The 21,021-nt window shown below is 26.6% G+C and overlaps 1 protein-coding gene across 1 annotated transcript in view; it reads left to right on the top strand.

Annotated features, from left to right (window-relative positions):
- The first annotated feature begins 5,365 nt into the window (after positions 1–5,365).
- Positions 5,366–21,021, top strand: part of LOC119688264 (calcium/calmodulin-dependent 3',5'-cyclic nucleotide phosphodiesterase 1A) — a 79,344-nt gene continuing 63,688 nt past the window's right edge. Inside the window, exons 1-5 of the mRNA XM_038102945.1 lie at positions 5,366–5,372; positions 5,669–5,947; positions 11,886–12,480; positions 14,253–14,366; positions 15,300–15,362. Coding sequence (XP_037958873.1) covers positions 5,366–5,372; positions 5,669–5,947; positions 11,886–12,480; positions 14,253–14,366; positions 15,300–15,362 — 1,058 coding nt within the window. The remainder of the gene's footprint in view (positions 5,373–5,668; positions 5,948–11,885; positions 12,481–14,252; positions 14,367–15,299; positions 15,363–21,021) is intronic.

Here is a 21,021-nt window from a genome sequence, read left to right as displayed (position 1 = left end):
ATACAGAATAAAATATTTGAATTGATTTTATTTCACGTTTATACTATACACTAAAGTAATACAATTTCCGTATATTTTTTAACATTTGAAATTTAAAATATAAATAAATTAACGTTAGCTTGAAACGCTAGCCGTTAGCATGCGGCCTGCGGCTAAGATTTGTACGGCCCACGACATGTTTTTAATCTACCTCAAAACTACATTATTTTCTTTTTAAAGTATACCAAATAAATAAATTGAAATTAATAAATTAAAAAGAAATAATTAATAATTAATAATTAATTTTCATTTTACTAAGAAGCATTTATTTAATCTTCATCATTTTTCCTTTGCCGCTTCTTGGTGTTGAACACTAATGTCACCACTCTCACTTTGGTAAAGACTCTATAACATCTTCTCAGGTTTGATCTTGAGATCTTTCAATGATGTAGCTGTTATCGAATATATTTTACAAATAGAGAACATTGACAGGATGTCATATTCGTGGAATAGTTTGATTGTGACATTATAGTAATATTATATTATGACATAAATTGACATTCATAAAAATAAATTCGCATAGATTATATGTTATTTGTATTTTTTCAGTACTCTTTAATGGCAATATTTTTGTTAGCAAAATTAATCAGTTTCAGTTTATATACTTGTCCATTATAAGTGTACGGTTTAACACGCATAGTTCTTAATACTTGAGTTACAAGCAGTGCAACCATTACGTTAAAAATTTATTTGTGTCACAACACATATAACAGTGACTATTTTATATTGAATTATAGTTTAAAAAATTCAATATTTTCTTATATATATAGAATTTAAAACAGTAATTGATTAAATTAAAATTAATCAATATTATTCTACTATGAACAACTATTTTTCACAAGTTCATTTCGTTTAACTCAATTAAGATGTCTGAATTTATGTGTAATGTTAATAAATTGAATTGCTTCAACTTTTTTTTTATCTTTAGTGTTCGAGATTTACAATATATGACTTTGTGATATCACCAACAGTTATCGTTATCAAATCTTTATAGCACTCTTCTTTCGTGATGTGTCAAATAGAACAGAGAGGGTAACTCCAGTACAGCAATACCATCAAAATTAGAAGAACAACCATCGACCCCAAACTTGCAGACCTCAAATTTACGTGGAACTACATTGGTCATAAATATAGCTCTCAACAAGATTAATGAAATTGAAGCAGTCTTTAGATTACTATATAAAGGAATATATAGTCAATAATTGTACAAAATATTTTTTCTTGACATTTAAGAACAGATAGTGTATTTACTCTGTACTCTGCAAATACAAGTCTATTTCGCTTTTAGGGATCTCGTAAATAAGTTCATGCTTGTATATGCAAAAATGGTCCTTATAAATATTTTATACCATATATTCGAATTTTTCGAAATTTCGATAATTTGTTCATAACGTTTTTCATCTTTCTTTCTACACAACATTATATATACATATATATATTTAAAAATTAAATATAATTTTAAGCGGTAACCTACTAAAGAGCCCTTGGCTCCATTAACTTCAATTGTTGTATGTGTTAGTAAAATGTTTATTTTTGTTGTTGTTATATTACTTAATATGTCTGTCCTTTTAAAAGGCTGGTTTATGATATTATCTACTTACTAACAATCACTCTTATTGATTTGAAAAAATAAATTATCATATTATTATATGATATAATTATATTATATTAAATCATTAATTCATTTGACACTGACTGAACAATGAATTACAGAATATGTACAAAATTAAGGTAACTAATACTTTTTATTTATAAAATAATATTCTATAGATGTTGTGAGTTATTAATATTTATGTATTGTATACCCTTTTACAATATCTAGTATGATACAATAGGGTTATTCACGATCTCGAGTAATGAGCTAGTTGTTCGAGTAACATAGTAACATTGTAAAGTTAGAACATGCAGTTGTTTCGTTGCTGAATACTTCCGATTTATTTATTATTTTATTTAATATTGTTTACGGTTTCTGTAAACATAGCTTTCTCTTATGTTCAAGTATCACTTAGACACTGTTAGACATTCTCCTTTGAGTCCAGTATAAGAAAAATATTAAAAATAGTGTTTAATGCACTTATCAAAGTTTTCAAAAAATAAAATAGTTTGAATGTTTTGATTTCGTAATAAGATACATACTTTCTAATGTAAATATATATAATACGCTTTTCTTATATTAAAAATTATTGGCATTACATCTATTAAACACATCAAATGTAACTCTCAACAAGAGAAACTACCCTAAGTGTACCAACCGGTATGCCGTATTAATAAAACAACATTTTTTTATTATTTGATTATGAATGTAATCGGTTCACAATTTATATACGATTTTAATATAAATTTATAAACAAATACCGATATACTGAAGAATCATTAAGCTCTATTTTATTTAATCAAAACACACTTCGACTCGTGGAGTAACATTAGCATGGCTTTCTCAATATTACGTTCCTAGATTAGGTTCTATACATGAGAGAGAATATATAAAATCATGCAAGAAATAATGCCTCTAGAATAGTATTGTGATTTTACAATTAAAAATAAAAATACAAGAAATTAATTAAATTATTCTTCAGATGATTAATGATTTCGTTCTAATATAAACACAGCAATTGAATTTGTTAATCAAACGTTCATAGCAAGTTAACAAAACTTTAGAAAAATATGCGAACCTAAAAGTTAAGTGTCAGTTAGTTAAGGTGCGCTGACTCTGAGCTTCAAAATTTGACAGGGCACGAGTTCGATTTACTTACAGTCTCAAAAAACTATTTAGAAATAATCAAATACAAGAATTATTTGCAAGACCACTAATGATGGTTATTTCGCAATACTCGAAAAATCTGTATGTTCAGCCATAAATTCAATTAATTAAAATAATATAAAATAAATTTTTGTTGTTATAATCTCTTCACAAAACATTATTTTTAATGTGTTCTTATATATTTCTATATATTTCTGTATATGTAAAACTGACTATTTTTTATATCATATAAAAATTTTTTTCTTTCACTTTCTAAATCTATTTATTTGAAACAAAAAATTAGAGCATGATGCTCTTTCCATAACAAACTTCATTAAGTAATTCACAATATTAAAGTGAATTTTACTGAACTAAGTATGATGCTAAAAATAGAAGGATTTCTTTGTAAAAACCTTTAGCCACCTACAGACTTTGATTTTGATGTGAAGTACTAAACTTATATACTTAAATGAAAATGAACTCTTTGTGAAAAAAAAATTTTTTTGATTCGTTATGATACTCTTTGTTCTACGTGCAATACGTATTTTGTAAATTATATAGGGTGTATAGGAGCACGGACCACGAAATAAGTGTACAAATATATATCAAAATGGGAAAGTTTACTGCTTTTAAGACCATCAAACGCCAGTAAATATTTGAGTTTTAAAAGCCTTGTTGCATCGCCATATCCCTTAATACAAAAGCATTACGTAAATTGGAAAACTTAACAAGGAATTCGATTCTTTACTCAAAGTAAATTTAAATAAATTTATTGTTTCAATACATGCAGAATAGTAGCAAAACAGGATAACAGAAACCTTTAGTAATGCAAACAAAATATAGTATAGCAACCGCACAACAGAATACACAATACACAACACACAGCACACAGCACACAGCACACAACACACAACACAATACACAACACAGTAGACATAAATCCTATTCAATCTGTTTTGGAGAATGCAAAAAACAAGTAAATAATTCTTTTAATAAAGCCCAAAAGTAGGTGAGCATTAGCAGGGCAGGCACGCACCTACGCAACCATTTGTACACACGTCAACAAAGGATTTTTCCTTCGATTAGGTTTATTTCACCTTGACCACGTCGGGAAACATTATAAAGGATTTACTATTAATTTTGTATGATCCACAATACGTTTAGGACTTGGACTGTTGCACGTTCTTCTATGCGTTCATATAGAGAAGGGTGTGAGTTTCTGCACCTGTTGAGACTTCTTTCCATTTGTTTGCTTAAGTAAGGATAACAAACATTCTTGTTGATTTTGCTATCAAGCTTATGTGTAATTGGAAAAGAGAAAATCCTTAGGGAAAATTTTGGTTACATTTGAAAATTTATATCGCATATACTTTACTATCCCATTAATTCTAATAAGCTAAAAACATACATTTCAAGTCGCCTTTTTACTTGATGTTAACAGGATGTTGATGAACAATCCCCAGTTACAAATGCCTTATATAGGATTAGTCAGCAAATGGTATGTGTGGTATTCTTACTTTTAATATTATTACATTATGTTCCTAGTTATGTGCACTATTTGCAGTAAACTAATTTTAATTTTCATTTATTGTATGTTCTATCACAACAAAAATATTTAAACATGTTTAGATCAACAAGTATCCATCAAATATGATAATAAAAACTGCTATTGTGATCAGAAAATATAAAATAAAAAAAAGTTTTTCATTTAAAATAATAACTTAGTATGTGGAAAAACGAAATCTACTTGAACACTGGAGTGTCCAAGCAGGCATGCGACATTCAAGTAGATTCATTGATCCTGAACACATCAAAGTTGACACTATCCTTAACCTTAGCCGAAATGATTTTAAACTCTGAACTACTTACACGAGACTGATACCTATTTTTTTTTTTTTTTATTTTTAACAGGGTATTAGCTCCCATTTGAGCAGAGCACCGCGACCATGATTGATCTTTTGTGCTACAACAGACCCTAACTGAACAAAAGACATTCCGCCTTTCGAATGAAGGCCAGAATGTCGGTTGTTGAGGACCTCCTAATGTCGGAAGGTGCCAGTAGTTCCCGACCCAGTGATCTTCTCCTGGCCCAGATCAAAGCTGGACAGTCACATAGAATGTGGCTGGTTGTCTCCTCTGCCTCCAAGCAGAGTCTACAATCTATCTCTTCGGATAGGCCCATTTTGTTGAGGTGGTAACGTAGCCCATGGTGACCCGTTAGATATCCCACTAGCAACCTCAACTCTGTTCTGCTAAAGGAGGATATCTTATTATAATTATAGGGGAGAACCAGCTCTTTAGCCTGACGGTTACCTCGACTGTCGCGCCAGTATCGACTTCTCTCGGTTGAGATCCAGTTATTGATTAGAGACCTAGTTGTAGACCAACTTAATCCACAAAAAGGTTCTGGGCCACAGATTAGAGTGGCGGATCCTGCTCGTGCAAGGCTATCGGCAGACTCATTACCATTAATTCCTGTGTGACCAGGCACCCAGCACAGACTGATACCTATAGTGACTACAGGTTTTTAAAAGACAAAACTTAACATAAAATGTTGTCTAATGAAATACTTAGTGGTGTGAAACCATGTCCTGTATTTTTGCTGTACTTTCGAGAGTTCTTGAAGTTTTTGTACGTTTTTGTACACGATATGGAATTTATGCTATCATTTAAAAACTTAAATTAAAAAATTAACTCACAGATCGAAATTAAGACAATGTTCTTATAAAAAATGAAAAATTAAATTGGCGTTGAAGCTTCAGTTCTACTATTGACTAACCGAATATTTTTTATTAAATATTAACGCATAGGTTTTATTATAAAGAAAATATTTTTAATTATTATTTGTTTATTAATATATTAAATTAATTTATTTAATTATCATTTCAGTTGCAAGTTCACCAGAAAGTTTACCAAAACGTGAAGAAGCAACCAGCGCAGGCATTTCTTGTGGTAATACCACCGGTATTGGTGCGACTACTTCAACCGGCAGTACAACAGATCGACGAACAGCTGCGAGTGCTGGTGGCACTATAAATAGTAGCGGTGGTGGTACATCAGTTGCAAACTCACCCAACGAAGTAACCAAATCAAAAGGACTAACATTTGATAGCGAAGGCTCAAATACAATTTTAGGTAGTGGATCCTCACCCAATGGTCAAGTAGCAAGTAAGTTAAAATTTTAAATATTTAATTAAAATTTCATAATTCACAATTTTTAATTAGTTTAACGTCACTAATGACATGAAATTACTTACTAAATTTTATTAATGCGAACTTTATTGCTTTTTAAATGCATATTAAATTTTAATTATACACTAGCAACCAGTTCAATTTGAATGGAAATTCCCTTGTGAGTTCCTTTCATGAGAACGTTCTTTTCCAAAATGGTTAGCTCAAGTCAAGTCAAACTGAAAAGTAGTTGCAGAAATTAAAATTAATGCAGTCCTTATCCTCTTACTTGCATTATGTCTCCATCAACTTCACATCGCATCACCGACTTTTGCATATTTTATGTAGCGCATTTTGTTGAATATTTAAAATGATGGCATCTGGAGCTCTACTTGGCGTTGCACCGACACTTTTACTGCTACATTGCAATTCATAAAATATAATAAAATTAAATAAATTGCATTATGACATTGCTCAATTTCGTTCCTAAATGTCAGAATATTTACCTTTGCGTAGAAGAAAGGACAAAAATACGTGATGCTTAGACTTTACTACTGCAGTTGGATGACATGACTCTGGAGAAATAACTGCATAAAAGCTGACAAAAAAAATTCGAAAGACTAACATGTATATTATTGTCCCATGTCGAAAAAAGGAAATTACTTTCACTAAATAACAAAAATGAATTGTATTATGTTACAATATCTTCCATAATCGTTGTACACAATATCAATTTTATACAAATGGTTTTATACCTAATATGTCTTACTGAAGTATTATTTTTGGCCATTGACATACATAAAAGCTCTGACAATAATTTCGTATCTGATTTTATTCATCAATTTTGACAAATTTTAAAGGACATAAACTCCTTTCCTCTATTAACACATCTTCAAACTAAGCAATTTTCAAGTAATTCTTTCGAAAAAAATAAAAGAATTTTAAAAACCTTAAAACATTTTATAAAATATTGGAAACGGAATCCCATTTCTTTCAGTCTCGAACAATGCGGATCCAAATAATCGTACTCTTCGGAAGTTCTCTCTATTTAAAAGAACTCTAAAAGTAATAGGTTAATTTTTTGGACATTGCCATTATCAATCAAATAATTTAAAGACAAAATTTCTGAAAAAGATAGTATAAACGACTTCTTTGATATAAAAAACGATAAAAACAGAAGAAACCATTTCTAATATTTTCTAAGATACACTAAATTAAAAAAAAAACAAAAAAATATGAAAGAAAATGCTAGTTCATCTGCCATCTCTCCACAAAAGAGAGCCGGAACAGTTAGTAATATTTTTTATGAAAAAGAACTAAGGAAGTTAGTGGGTAATTTGCTGATCATTATGATCTGCGTTTCTACCTTAACAAAATAGATCTTCTCTGAGAAGACAGCATTCCAACTCTGCTTGCAAGTGAAAGAGACATCTAATCACATAATTTGGGCCTCTCCAACCTGGCTTACCATGGTAACAATAATCATCTTTTTGTGAAAATTGCTTTGGTAGGAAAAACTTTCCATCATATTCTTCGTGAATGTAAGAATGTTCTTAAGTTTTGGCAATATGCCTATTACTAAAAAGCGGACTGTTTTCTGTTCATTCAGGGTTGCTTCGCACCAAAAAATATCAACCATTATCACAGTTCTTCGCTAAAGTCAATCTCGCATTTATTTTAATTTATTCTAGGACCTGAAAGTAAATCTATAAGTAAATCTATCTATTATTATATTACACTTTATAAAGGCATGGTAATTCTTATACAAAACTTTAATAAAGACACCTCAATTTCGAACTAGGAAATTACTTTGTCTCTTTACTAAAATAGTCAATGACTTTCATGTCTATGCTACAATATCATACGAACATTTTAAAATGGAAGATCCCACTATTAAACTGGGTTTAAGCACTTCTACCGTGTACCGTACAATAACGGAGCGTATAAGTAATACTTTGAATTCCTTTCCCTAACCCAAAGCTATGCAAATAGTCACTACAGGGAATCTTAAATACTATCTATCTTATTAAATTATATCTGCAATTTGTAACAATGAACCGTCAAACCTTCAAATTTTGTTGGACATCAAGAATGTAGAATATAATAAGAAGTGTGCTCTTTGCACCATTCTCTTATAATATTAATAATATAATAATTATAATATAATAATTATAATATAATAATAATAATTATAATAAATAATTATACACAATAAATTATGTATATATCGTCGAAATGAATCTGTAAGGCTTTCCTCTACTGATATGTCTCATGGGAAGCCATACGCCAGAGATTATATAGCAACAGAGCAAATACAATGTATTTTAAATATGCATTCCATAAGTATTACTGATACTTTCTGAGACTAAGGTTCATTTCACGATTTCACAGTCGTTAAGATTTTAAACTGATTTAAGTATGAATTAAGTCAGCAAAGTGAATAGCTCAAGTTAGTATTGAGACTTAACTTTTGACTATATAATCTGCCATAAACTTTTTTCTATTACGTATTTTATTCATTTGTTTATATTGCTTTGTAAATTCGACTGGTAATGCGATATGGATTCATATTTATATATAAATATTTCAAAAAGTTATAGACATAAATACTTTATAAAAATTTTTTCTTTTTATTACTTTCATAGTTAACATTTATTACGTTTGTTGTAAAAGTCATAAGCTTTAATTTTTTTTTATTATTCACAGAAGATATACTAAATATTAGTATATACAATTATTCACAGAAGACATAAACAATATACTGCCACACTTGAGTCATACTTTGCTATTTATAAAAGTGCTTCTCGGAAATCGAAGGTGTTTCATAAATATACAACTTTAATTTAATGTATCTGATCTTTCCTACCACTGTCTTCTGGAATAATAGCGCCCCTCCCACTGATGTTTTAAGCAAGTAAAGCCATTAGAAATTCCATTTGTTATTCTATTGTGACTGAACGATTTCTGCTATAAAATAAATCTTTTAAGGAATTGAACAACTTCATTGCGTGCTTGGGGCATAATAATAATTTATATCTGTAAACTGAAGTACGTTTACCTATAAATAAAAGCCAGCAAATGCACAGCATCACATATGTATTTTTTTTTTTTATTAAAAAAAAAATAGAAATTTGGTACAAAAGGGCACAAACTTGTTAGTTAAAAGAAAAAAAAGAAAGGATAATAAAATAAAAAAAAACACAATCGTTAGCAAATTTTTATCCTTAGGTTAAGCAAAACAAAGAAGCGCATTTACAAATCCCAAAGCATCCATATCTGCTTAGAAGTTGGCTTTTGTATAAGTAGTTTACAGATACATTTTTATTGTTTTCTTTTCTTTTTTTTGCATTTGCTTGCGTATATCTTTACCAATAAAATCTATTGAATGGATATAAATCCCAGTTTATATATTCAAGTTTTTTTTTATTTATTTTACTGTAAGAAGCTTCCAAATTGCTGCTACTTAAAGTGTTTATCTGTTTTTGGCTTAACACAATTCTGCACAATATAAATATAATGAATCTGAAAGTTTCATTAAAAATTAAATTTAACTTCAAGTTTATTTAAATACATAAAAGATAGATACAGTTCAAATGAGAAATTACTTAGGAAATTTATTCATGAACCTGATGAAAACAATTCCAGTAAATTGGCTATAATAATTTTAAAATAAAAGAATTATTTACTTGGTCTTTAAAAAATGTATTCCATATTTTATGAAAACGTTTAAATTACGAATATCTGCTAATTCGGAATGCAGATTAGGCCTCGATGATGAGGAAAGTACTATGCATATTATTTGTAACTGTTCAGCTTTAATAACGCCCAGAAGAAACTTGTTTCATTTGGAATTTCTGTCACCAGAACATATTCAGACCTCTTCTCTAGATTTAGTTCTAGACTTTGTTCACAAGACTTTAAAGGGCTTTGTGTAATCAATAGTTCAATAGCTACAATAGAACTCTTCTGGACGTAGTATCGGCTGTTGAGCGATTTCATATCAAAACTTTTATAATAATAATAGTTCATGAATACGAGTATATTTCAGAACTATTCAACTGTTTCCAACCACTTTTTCTCTACTGCAGATGTCAAATAGTGTAAACTATTTCGAAAATATATTCATGTATCTAATAAAACCAACTCCATTATCTTTAATATTTCTTTAATTAAAAATTTATATTTAATATTTTTTAAATTGAATTGTACAGTCCTAGTGTACTTGTTTCCATAACATTTAAGATTAAAAAAATTTATAAATTTATTATTTATAAATTATATAAAATGCAGACAGTTCCTCCCAGACAGTTTGCTCACAATTGACCAAAAACAACTAGAGTCGAGTAGTGACAATTGATAAAACATGGGCTCATTACTTCACACCTAAAGGATAATAAAAAGCCAGAGAATAAGTAGACCCCAGGGGTAGACCAAGAACTCAACAATCGGCTGGAGAAGTTTTGGCTTCTGTATTTTGAGATTCAAGTAGAATAATTTTCATAGACTATTTGGAAAAACGAAAAACAATAACATCAGACTACTGTTATATATTACTGGCGAATTGTTGCCTCACCCACCGTATTCTTCAGGTTTGACTCCCGGTGACTATTAGCTGTTTCCAAACTTGAAAAGATTGCTGCAGGGTGAGAGGTTTTCGTCAAATGATGAATTGGGATGAGACACTGAGATATATTTTGGAGAACTTTATAAATCGTATTATTTATCCAAATCTTAAAATATCATTGGACTCAGTGTGTCGAACTAAAAGGGGAATATATTGAAGTATAAAATATAATTTTTCGAAAAAAGTGTGTTTTTATTACTTGGACCGGGTATTAATCAATCCACCTAGTCACTATATTTTGTGATGTTTGCTTATTTCAAAAAAGCTTAACATTCTTATATAAGAACTATGCAGTTCTTATATAAGAATATTTGACCTGTTGTTGAATAAGGTCCTTCAATTTGTTAGTCCATTTCTTTTTGCTTAATAAATACATATAACGTATGTAGTTCTTATATATGAATATTTTACATGTTATTGAATAAGGTCCTTCAATATGTTATTCCATTTCTTTTTACTATATATTTAGATTTAAGTTAATATTACCATAATATTATTACATCCTGTTTAAAACACTAAATACGAGTATAACTTGATATTATTAATAACGTTTAAGAAGTCGTTAAATTTAATTTCATATAAACTACTTAAATTATACAAATTTATTCAATTTTTATTCATCATAAAATTTTTTTATTAGTAGTCCTACATATCAGACAATATTTTGTGATCCCTTTCTTGTCCTTATTATGTTTTAAACTGAATTTATATTTTTCCGCTTCGTTATGTTAGTGGCATTGTCTGCCTGGAATATGTTTCAAGGGTAGGAACAAAAAGGCGGCATACATATTTTTATTGGTTTCGATGTACAGAGAAGATTTATTATTTGACATGTGAAAAATCAAGGTTAGATTAAGGATAACGTTTTTCGTATCTTCATAAGGATGTGCGCTTGTATGTACTTTAGCTTATCTGCATGTTCATGTGCAAATATGAGTAACTACGAATAACAAAAATATTTTCTATTTATTTTACTGTTTAAAATTAAGCTACAGTTTATTTATTTATTTTTTCATATTTTATATATATAGTCTTTTATATATTTTTCACTTTTTTTTTGTTTTGTTCTTTATTTTTTATTGAGAAATATGTTTAATGAACCCTAAATAAATTCTATTCTCTGCTGAATAACAAAAATTATTGAAGCAAAAAGTGCTAAATAAAATCTTTTAATAATATTAAACATGCACATATGTGCTTATACAATATATTTATATAGAATATAATATAATTTAATTTTATACTTCATATGATTTTCTTTTATAAATAAATAAATTCATTCTTATTTTGTAAATTAATTTATTCGTACAGAACACGGTTCCTTGACAATTGTGCGACGTTCAAATAGTCGGAAAAATTTTACACAACTTGATGCACAACAAACCAATATATTAACTTCGCCCTCAAGTACAACTGCAACCTTCTTGCAACAGACAACAATACTGGGCGATACTCATCCCAACAATACTAATAAGGTTACAGCTACAGTAACGACAACTTCAGCTACAGTTAGCAATACAATTTACGCTTTAAACGACAATCGCACAAAAGATTTCATTAATCTTAAAGATAATATTACAAATACAATAACTGATACTACAACAAATTTAGCGAGTACATCTTATAGAACAGACGTCCTTCAGGAAGGTGTCCAAAAGCAACCACAACAATTAAAACAATTTTCAGTTATGGAACAACAGCCAAGCAAAATGTTACCAAGTTCACCAGGTGGACGTGCTAGTGGTTCGGGTAATAGTTTGAGTGATTTAAATACGATACGTAGTGCAAGTGATGAGCATACATTCGATGATCAAGATTCTAATATTAATGTGAGCAGTGTCGAATTGGCAACGGAAAATCTACCAGCTGTCGATACACCTGATGCTTGTGATAAAGCCGCAGTCAGGTGAGTCTTTTTGTTCAATCATTTATTTATAAATAAATAATGAATTTATCATATTTCTGAAGTATTTTAATTGTTTTCAAATTATTAAAAAAATTTGCTTATACACATTTATAAAACATAAATATCATCACTGAGAGCATTTGAAATTTTTTTAACTGTGATGAAGGCAATTAATCATAATTGCTACAATTATATTTGTCTTACTTCCTCTGCCTACAAAGTAGAGAATAGAAATAACATACAATATAAGAGTGGACCTAATTAAACTGTAACCAACTACAAACTGCTATAACATTGCGTCCATATTTCACTTAAAAATAACTAATTTCATTTTTCTTAACTATATATGTATAACCTTGGTATATAACCTAGGTAGGTTATTTCAATATAGCTGACCATATATAATTCTATCTATCTCTTGCGAAACCATATTAATTTAAACATAGTATAGATTAGCAGTAGGCATCCCCTAATAATGTTTTCGATTTTTTAATATAACCTAGGTAGGTTATTTCAATATAGCTGACCATATATAATTCTATCTATCTCTTGCGAAACCATATTAATTTAAACATAGTATAGATTACCAGTAGGCATCCCCCATGATGTTTTTGGTCTTTTAACATTTATATATTTTAATATACGAGGCACAAAAGACTTTGATTCTTTTAGAAATAGTTGAATTTATAATTTCTTCACTCTATGGTATCAAAGTAAACCTTTAAGCAAGCAATTAATTTTAGAAAAACCATTAAAAATTTGCAAAGAGTTTTTATTTTTTAAGCTAACTTAACAATTTGTGCAATTTTTAAAGTATTTTGTGACGTTGGAGTATATGAACATAGAAGTTAGAGTAAAATCTATAAGCTATAAATCTAGAAGCTATAAGTTAGAAGCTATATAAGTGAATGATAAATTCTATAGGTATATATATACAGTATATATTATCAGATAGTCAAGCTATTTCAAAGTCCTTAAATTCAATCCAATTTACATCCAGATCGGTTTTGACTGCTTCACACCTCTAAAGAGGTATCGACGCAGTTCAATGTTTATTTAGTCTCGGTTCCCGGTCATAGGTATATTTTCAGCAATTGCATAACAAACAAGCTAGCTAGACGGGGTGCTTCAGAAAATAACTTGGAACATTTGAACAATCTGGGTATATTGCTGACAATATGCAAACTGTTACTGAGTCATTTCTGTGCTGAACGTTTTAATAAAAGATGGAAAGACTCAACTATACGTAGACATCTGTATGTACTGTGTTCACATTCCATTTAAAAGAAATTCAATACTCCCCTCGAAATTTCTTGTAGAGATATCAATATTATGATAGGTTTATTCAGAAATCGTTGCAGATAAAGAAACCATGTTAGAAGATTGAATCTCCCTTTCAAGCATATCTGTCGCAGTGCCTCTTATCTGCTTTGTTCTTGCTCAGTATATGCGCGGCGCCCACTCAACACTCTAGGAGCCTGATTTTTTCAAATTCCATCCCCACCCTGAACAGATACACCATGTATATTATATGAAAATATAATATTATTAACTGAAACTAGAGCTAATTATATTACATGCTATTTATACTCATCTTTAATATTTTATATAAACCAGCTTTATGTTTAAATATGTATTTGTTTACTTTATTTTAAATAAGAAAATTGCATAAATTTTGAGTTTTGTTATTGTTTCTGTGATAAGCAGAATCCTTGTCTTTTATATTAAAATTGAATATTTTTATAAGCTAATTGCAAATTTTTGAATTTCAGGCTTCGTTGTCTACTGCGTTTGCTTAACACTGGTCAAATATCAAACGAAGTTTTACAAAGAAATTTACATTATGCAGCTCGAGTGCTCGAAGCAGTTTTTCTTGATGAGGCAAAGTAAGTAAAGTCTGCATTCTCTTAGTTATTAAGTGACATTTTTAATATATAAAGGTTGTTGGTATTTTATAGAAAAACATTAAATATTTAATTTTTAGAAAATATTTCTCAAAATATAACATGTATATCCAGCATTCTCTAACATTTATATTATATATAAGTACATTATTAAATATTATTTAACTAAAAACCATTGAAAAGTATTTTTAGCAAAATTTTCATTAAAGAAAAGCTATGAAGCAAATAAATATATATAAAAATTGGATTTAAATGGTGAGCTTAGGCAAATTCGCTATAAAATTAAAAAACAATTAAATTAATATGTTAAGCTAACACAAGCAAATATTTTTTAGCTAATATATGTGCAAATTATTTAGCAAAAAATGCTTATTTAGAGCCTCAGAACGCTTAAGGATGTAATACATTTGAAGCTTGCTTAAAACTTATCAGCAATTGTCAGCTAAATTAATACCTAAATTATTATCAAAATTAAAAAACAATATTTTAGATACATCATAATACAAATCACTTACAATTCGTTCTTCCTTGTAAATATTGAGGAATACAAAAATTTTCATCCGAATGACATGTCGAAACATATGTTTCGAAGTTTTGCGTTTCATCGTTTACCGTTCACCGTTTATTATTGTCCCCTCAGATACAAAACATTTTCAGATACAAAAAAAAAAAATTTTTTCTTTTAAACATACATACATATATGTATTAAAAACTGACCTTTCGATTTTATTTTTGAACTTCATATGCGTGTTCATTTATTACATTTATATGCTGTTTTAGCCATTTTGCCTTTTTGTGCTTTTTTAACAATAAAAAAAAACTAAAAAATTTAAAAATTTAAAAACATTTTTAGTTCCGATTTTATGTATTTTGTCTTCCTTTTTTCGTTTTTATGTTTTCATTTAAATTTTGCAGAAGCCCCTCGGCAGGTAAAACAAAATTGGGGCAAAAATCATCATCGTCCGTTGAACGTGAAGAGTAAGTGCTAGTAATTTCTTCATTTGATTTGTCCTCTTCTTTAAATATTGCGTTTTTTCATTAATCTAATAATTTTTCTGTGAAACACTTAACTATTTTTCTTATAAAAAATTATTAAAAAATTTTCTTTTATGCTGAATATTTATTCTTATTTTTTCATTTCGTTTATTCATGGCCAAACTTAAAGATGAATTTTTTTATATACTCTCGTTTGTGTATGATTTTCTCTTATGTGCTCCGCCATATATCACTCAAGCTACAACTACATCATATATATCATTCATATACCAAACCCATTACCAGAAACCAAAACTTCAATTTCAGCAATTTCAATCAAAAGATACATTTTAAATCATATAAACAAAATGCAATCAATGTTTTCAACATTTTAAAGCGCATCACAGTTTAATCTGTGCTTAAATCCAGATTACAAATCTCAATCTGTGCATTGTAATATGTAGCACATTAGCCTTAATGACTTTTATTTAAACTAGATTAAAAAATAAGCACACTTAAAATATAAATTTCTTAAGAAAATTATTGAAATGACTTAGTACTTTTTCTATTTCTTTTTGAACAATATATATATTATTAATAATATATAAATAAATAAAATAAATAAATTATTATTATGATATAATTATATTATTATGTAAATGATATATTATCACATCAAATAATATTCAAATCATAATTATAATTAATTAATAACTATAACTAATAATATATTATTATAAAATTATTTATAGTATTATTATTATTGCAAAGTATAATTATATAAATTAATAACTATAATTAATAATATATAATTATAAAATTATTTATAGTATTATTATTATTGCAAATTATAATTATAATTAATTAATAGCTGTAATTAATAATATGTTATTATAAAATTATTTATAATATTAATAATAATATAAATAAATTACATAATATATACATATAATATATCTATGTGAATACATACATATAAATATATTATTATATATTATTATTTATATATCATTTTCAATAATATAAATATTAATAGTTTTATAATATGTATATTATTAATTATATAAATTAATTATTATTAATATATATATTATTAAAACAATTATTACAAATTATAATAATTATTACGAAACAAATTATATATATATATATATATATATATATCGATATATATCGAAATTTTCACAAAAGTCTTAAAAAAATAAATTACTTGAAGAACATAAATGCAGGTAGTTCTTAACCCTTCCAAGTACCAGAAAACAGCTTCTTGCTTAAAAACAGCCAAATCATTAAGAGGGAGGATATAATGTCCTCAAAAGAGACTTAAATGCGGTCAGCGTACAATATTTAAATAAAATAGTAAAAATTAAATTTAAAAAAAAATAATTTCAATTATTGAAAGAAGTAAAGATAATAGATAATATACTACATAATAGTTAAGGACTCGTCTCAACTTTTATATCAAATTATCAAAACTCCACGTTAAAACAGACAAGTCAAGTACGGCTTTGGGTCAGGTCAGTTGGCTAATCAACACTGACTCTGAGCTTCAAATTTGGCAGGGTGCGAGTTGCACCCTTGTTACTTGCAGTCTCAAAAAATTATTTATGAATAATTAAATATAAAAAATAATTCCAAGACCATTGATGATGAGTATTTGGTAATACTCGAAATAGTTGTAATTCAATTAGTTAATAAAATAATTAAATATTATTTTTGTAATTTTTATGTATGTTATGTATGTTATATCTACTTCCTGGACAGTCTAAGTATTAAATTGATTAAAGCGGTTTCCTTTAGATTTGAAAAATTCCTTAGTATTAATTTAAAAAATTTTAAAATTTAAAGGTACTCGTATTTTCAGTAAAAAGTCATTTCAATTCTGATCTCTGAATTTTAATTTTTTTGTGTGCTTATAAAAATACTAATTTTTTTAATTTAAAATTATAGATCATTTAGTTGTTAGTTATCATTTTCATGTATGTAGCAAGATAAACATAGTTTCTTATTAAAAGTCCTTGAATTAGGAACATATACATTGCAAGCATTATTCTATTAGCATTTAAAAAAACATTATTACTTTTATAAAAATTATTTTATGTTAGCTAACAAAATTAATACTAAAATAGATTTCTTCAATAGTAGAATTATTTTTACTGGTTAGTTCATTTTTACACAATAATTAATAAAAATAAATGTTTAATTTTTTTATTTCAAAACTATGTTTATTAAGAGACAGCACATTAAAATTATATATATATATTAAATTGCTTTCGAAACTAAATTTTATTAAAATATATAATTTAAATAATATACACAAACGTTTTTTTGAACAATTAAAATAAAGTTCAATCTTTTTTTTCAGTGTTTTTTTATTCAATTTGAAAGCAGCTGTGTTTTAATCATTTATTCTGATATCTCTAAGCAAATTTTTTCAAATTACTTAAAGCACAATATATATTTTTCATAATATATACAAGAACGATCCTTTTTAATATGACTTAAGTTTTTCTGACATTTAAAGTTTTGTGAAATTAAGCAATCAAAATTTATAAAAATTCATTATATTAAATATAGATTTGTCTTAAATTATGTATAATGTTACTAGAATAAAGTTGGATTAAAAGCTTGCATATCTTCAGAAATACTTACTTTACATACTAGAATATATCGGTTTTTAAAATGATATATATAATATTAATATATTTAATAAACCATGAGTTATAGGACATAACATAAGAACAGATTCCGTTTAATATTATAATAGATTAAAACAGATATATATTTTTAACTTTAATATTAGAAACAAGGCTGTAAGCTATTTTTTTCACTACAGTTCAGTTTGAAAAAAATAAATCACTCTCCTTTTGAACTTCATATTCTCCAGTTTGTGCTCACAAAGACCAAATCTTATAAAGCTTTAGGTAATGAGCACATTCCTTATAAGTTCTACAAAAACTCTCCTATTGGTTTCTTCAACCAGTTACTTACGCTATATAATTTTATATTTCTTCACGGTATTATACCATCTTCGTTTTCAAAATCGATAATTCTACCCAAATTTAAAAAAGGAGATCTTATTTCCGATTTTCCTATTTATATATCGCCTATATATATATTACATATCGGTTATATATCCGAAACTACTCATTCTTTAAGAGTAGCATACTTAACGAATTTATTTAATTAAAAACATGTTTCTATAAACATTGTTAATTTAATTTAATTTTAATTTAACTAATTAAAATTAATTTAATTCTTAACTATTGTAATATAGTAAAGCACGTTAATAAGCTGGTACAGAATTGTACCGTGCTGAACCAGTATAAATCGGTAAATAAATTTTTGAGTTGAATTCCAATTTTCGCTTTGGCAATGCACCAGTTCTCTTTAGATCGGTCCGATGCACTGAAAAAGTTTAAGAAAAGTAATGAAATAATTTCTAATTTTCATCATCTTAATAATTTTCTTACCATAGCTTAGTGTAAATTGAAGTGCCAGTCTTCCACACCAAAGCCTACTTAAGCACAAATAGTAGCCCGTTGTGGTACCATAGATTATTTTACCATAATACCATAATGCATTACTTTTGAAAATTCATAAGAATTTAGTTAATATTGATATTGACCCAAATTAATAATAAAGAAATTATAGAACACAATTTTTTATTTTTTTAAAATTCAGACAATTATTAATTAATTTGTCCGATGTCAGAAAAATTTAACGAGATCTATAAGTGTTGGGTTATTGTTTTTTTATTTAGTAGTAATAAATTAAACATATATTTTAGTTAGATATTTTACATATACATATACGAGTAGTTAAATATATTCTTGAAACGTATTAAAACATATATATATATATATCTTTGAACCAGTCTTAATTCCGTTCTCCCCTCACTCAATACTATCAACTAGTGTATTTCATACTTCACATCTGTACATAGTTTCACATCTTTTCACAAAATTTCACATAAATTTCACTATTCAACATTTTCATTCGTAGGATTTATATAAAAATATTTTAATAAAAAAAATATGTAAAAACTGTGTCTGAACATTTCTAATACTTAAGTAATCGTGCAAGTGTAATAATTCAAAATAATAATATAACAAGAAAATTAACTAATAGTTTAAATAAACACAATATACTTAGTAAAACAATATTTTTAGAAAAAAAAAAAATGAAAATAATTTTAAGTGAAATTTTTATTTGAGATATAATTTTTTGATTATATAAAAGAAAATTATTGTTAATGCACAAAACTAAAATTATGAAATTTAATTTTCACTTCCATGAACATAAATGCTTCGAATTAAAAACTTTTAAGTTAATAACGCGGAAAAATTTCAAAATTTAAATAAAAACCTTAAAAGAACGTTTTTATTTATATATTTTATATAGTAAAAGTATTTATATATTTTATATAGTATATACAAATCAACTATTCACAATATTTTAATTAATAAAAGTAGAAATTAATAACTGTTAATAATGAATTAAATAATTTAAAAAAAAATTAATATATTAATTTAATTTTAAAATAATTATATTTGAAATATTTAGTATTTTACAACAGTATCTTAAGTTAATCTGCTCGTAGTTCTTTATGGCAAATAAAAATAAATAAAAATATAAATAAAGTATTAAATAATTTATATGAAGTGATTGTACAATATAGTCTTTATTATTGCGCTTTAAAAATACTCTATATATATTCTATATATAAATAATCCATATATATATATATATAATACATATATATACATATTAATTACTTAAATGATTTAGAATATTATACATATATATATATGTTTGACTGCTGAGAATACACATATATACATATTAATTACTTAAATGATTTAGAATATTATACATATATATATATATGTTTGACTGCTGACTTACCGACTGTTCTACTACTTGATGGACTTCTACTTGGCTGTTTAACCGGCTTATATTTTATATAGTACAGTGATATTTTTAATTATACAAATTTATAGATAAAAATCAATCAAAAGTAGTATTGGTTTAATTTTGCGTCCGGACATATTGCTTAAAAAAAAATGTTTAGTTAAATATATAAACTTTATATATTAACTTTATATCCAAAATTTCGCCAGTTATTAATAAATCAATACGAAATATATATAATAAATTTAAGAAAACAAACAAAATCAATAAATTATTTTATAATAAATAATATAATATCATATATTAATTTAAAATTAATGATATAAAATTTTTCATTTTTATTATCATTCAATATAAATTGAGAAAAAACACAATTACGATAAGTAACTTCAAGAAAAATAATATATTATTTTACATATAATATATTAAATAAGTAAATATTAATATTTTGCTTCAATACACAATTTTTAATGAACACAAAAAAATAACATCCTAAAGCATTATTGTCTTTATTCCACTTCTTTTTCAAATCATCTGTGTAAATAAATGGTTTTTAAAAGATTTTACTTCTTAATTAAAAACATATTACTAAAATTGAAAAATTAGTTAAAATTAGTTGAAAGTGATTAAAATCAAATATCAACACAAATTAATAAATATATATCTATTATACGCAGTTATTGCTACGGATTTATGTTTTAATAAAATCACTATGCTAGTATAATTTTATTTTAATAAAAAAAAATAT

The sequence above is a fragment of the Teleopsis dalmanni genome, chromosome X, assembly GCF_002237135.1.
Source record: "Teleopsis dalmanni isolate 2A chromosome X, ASM223713v2, whole genome shotgun sequence".
Taxonomy (NCBI): domain Eukaryota; kingdom Metazoa; phylum Arthropoda; class Insecta; order Diptera; family Diopsidae; genus Teleopsis; species Teleopsis dalmanni.
Note: the sequence above shows the minus strand (reverse complement) of the source record. Positions and strands in the feature narration are given on the sequence as shown.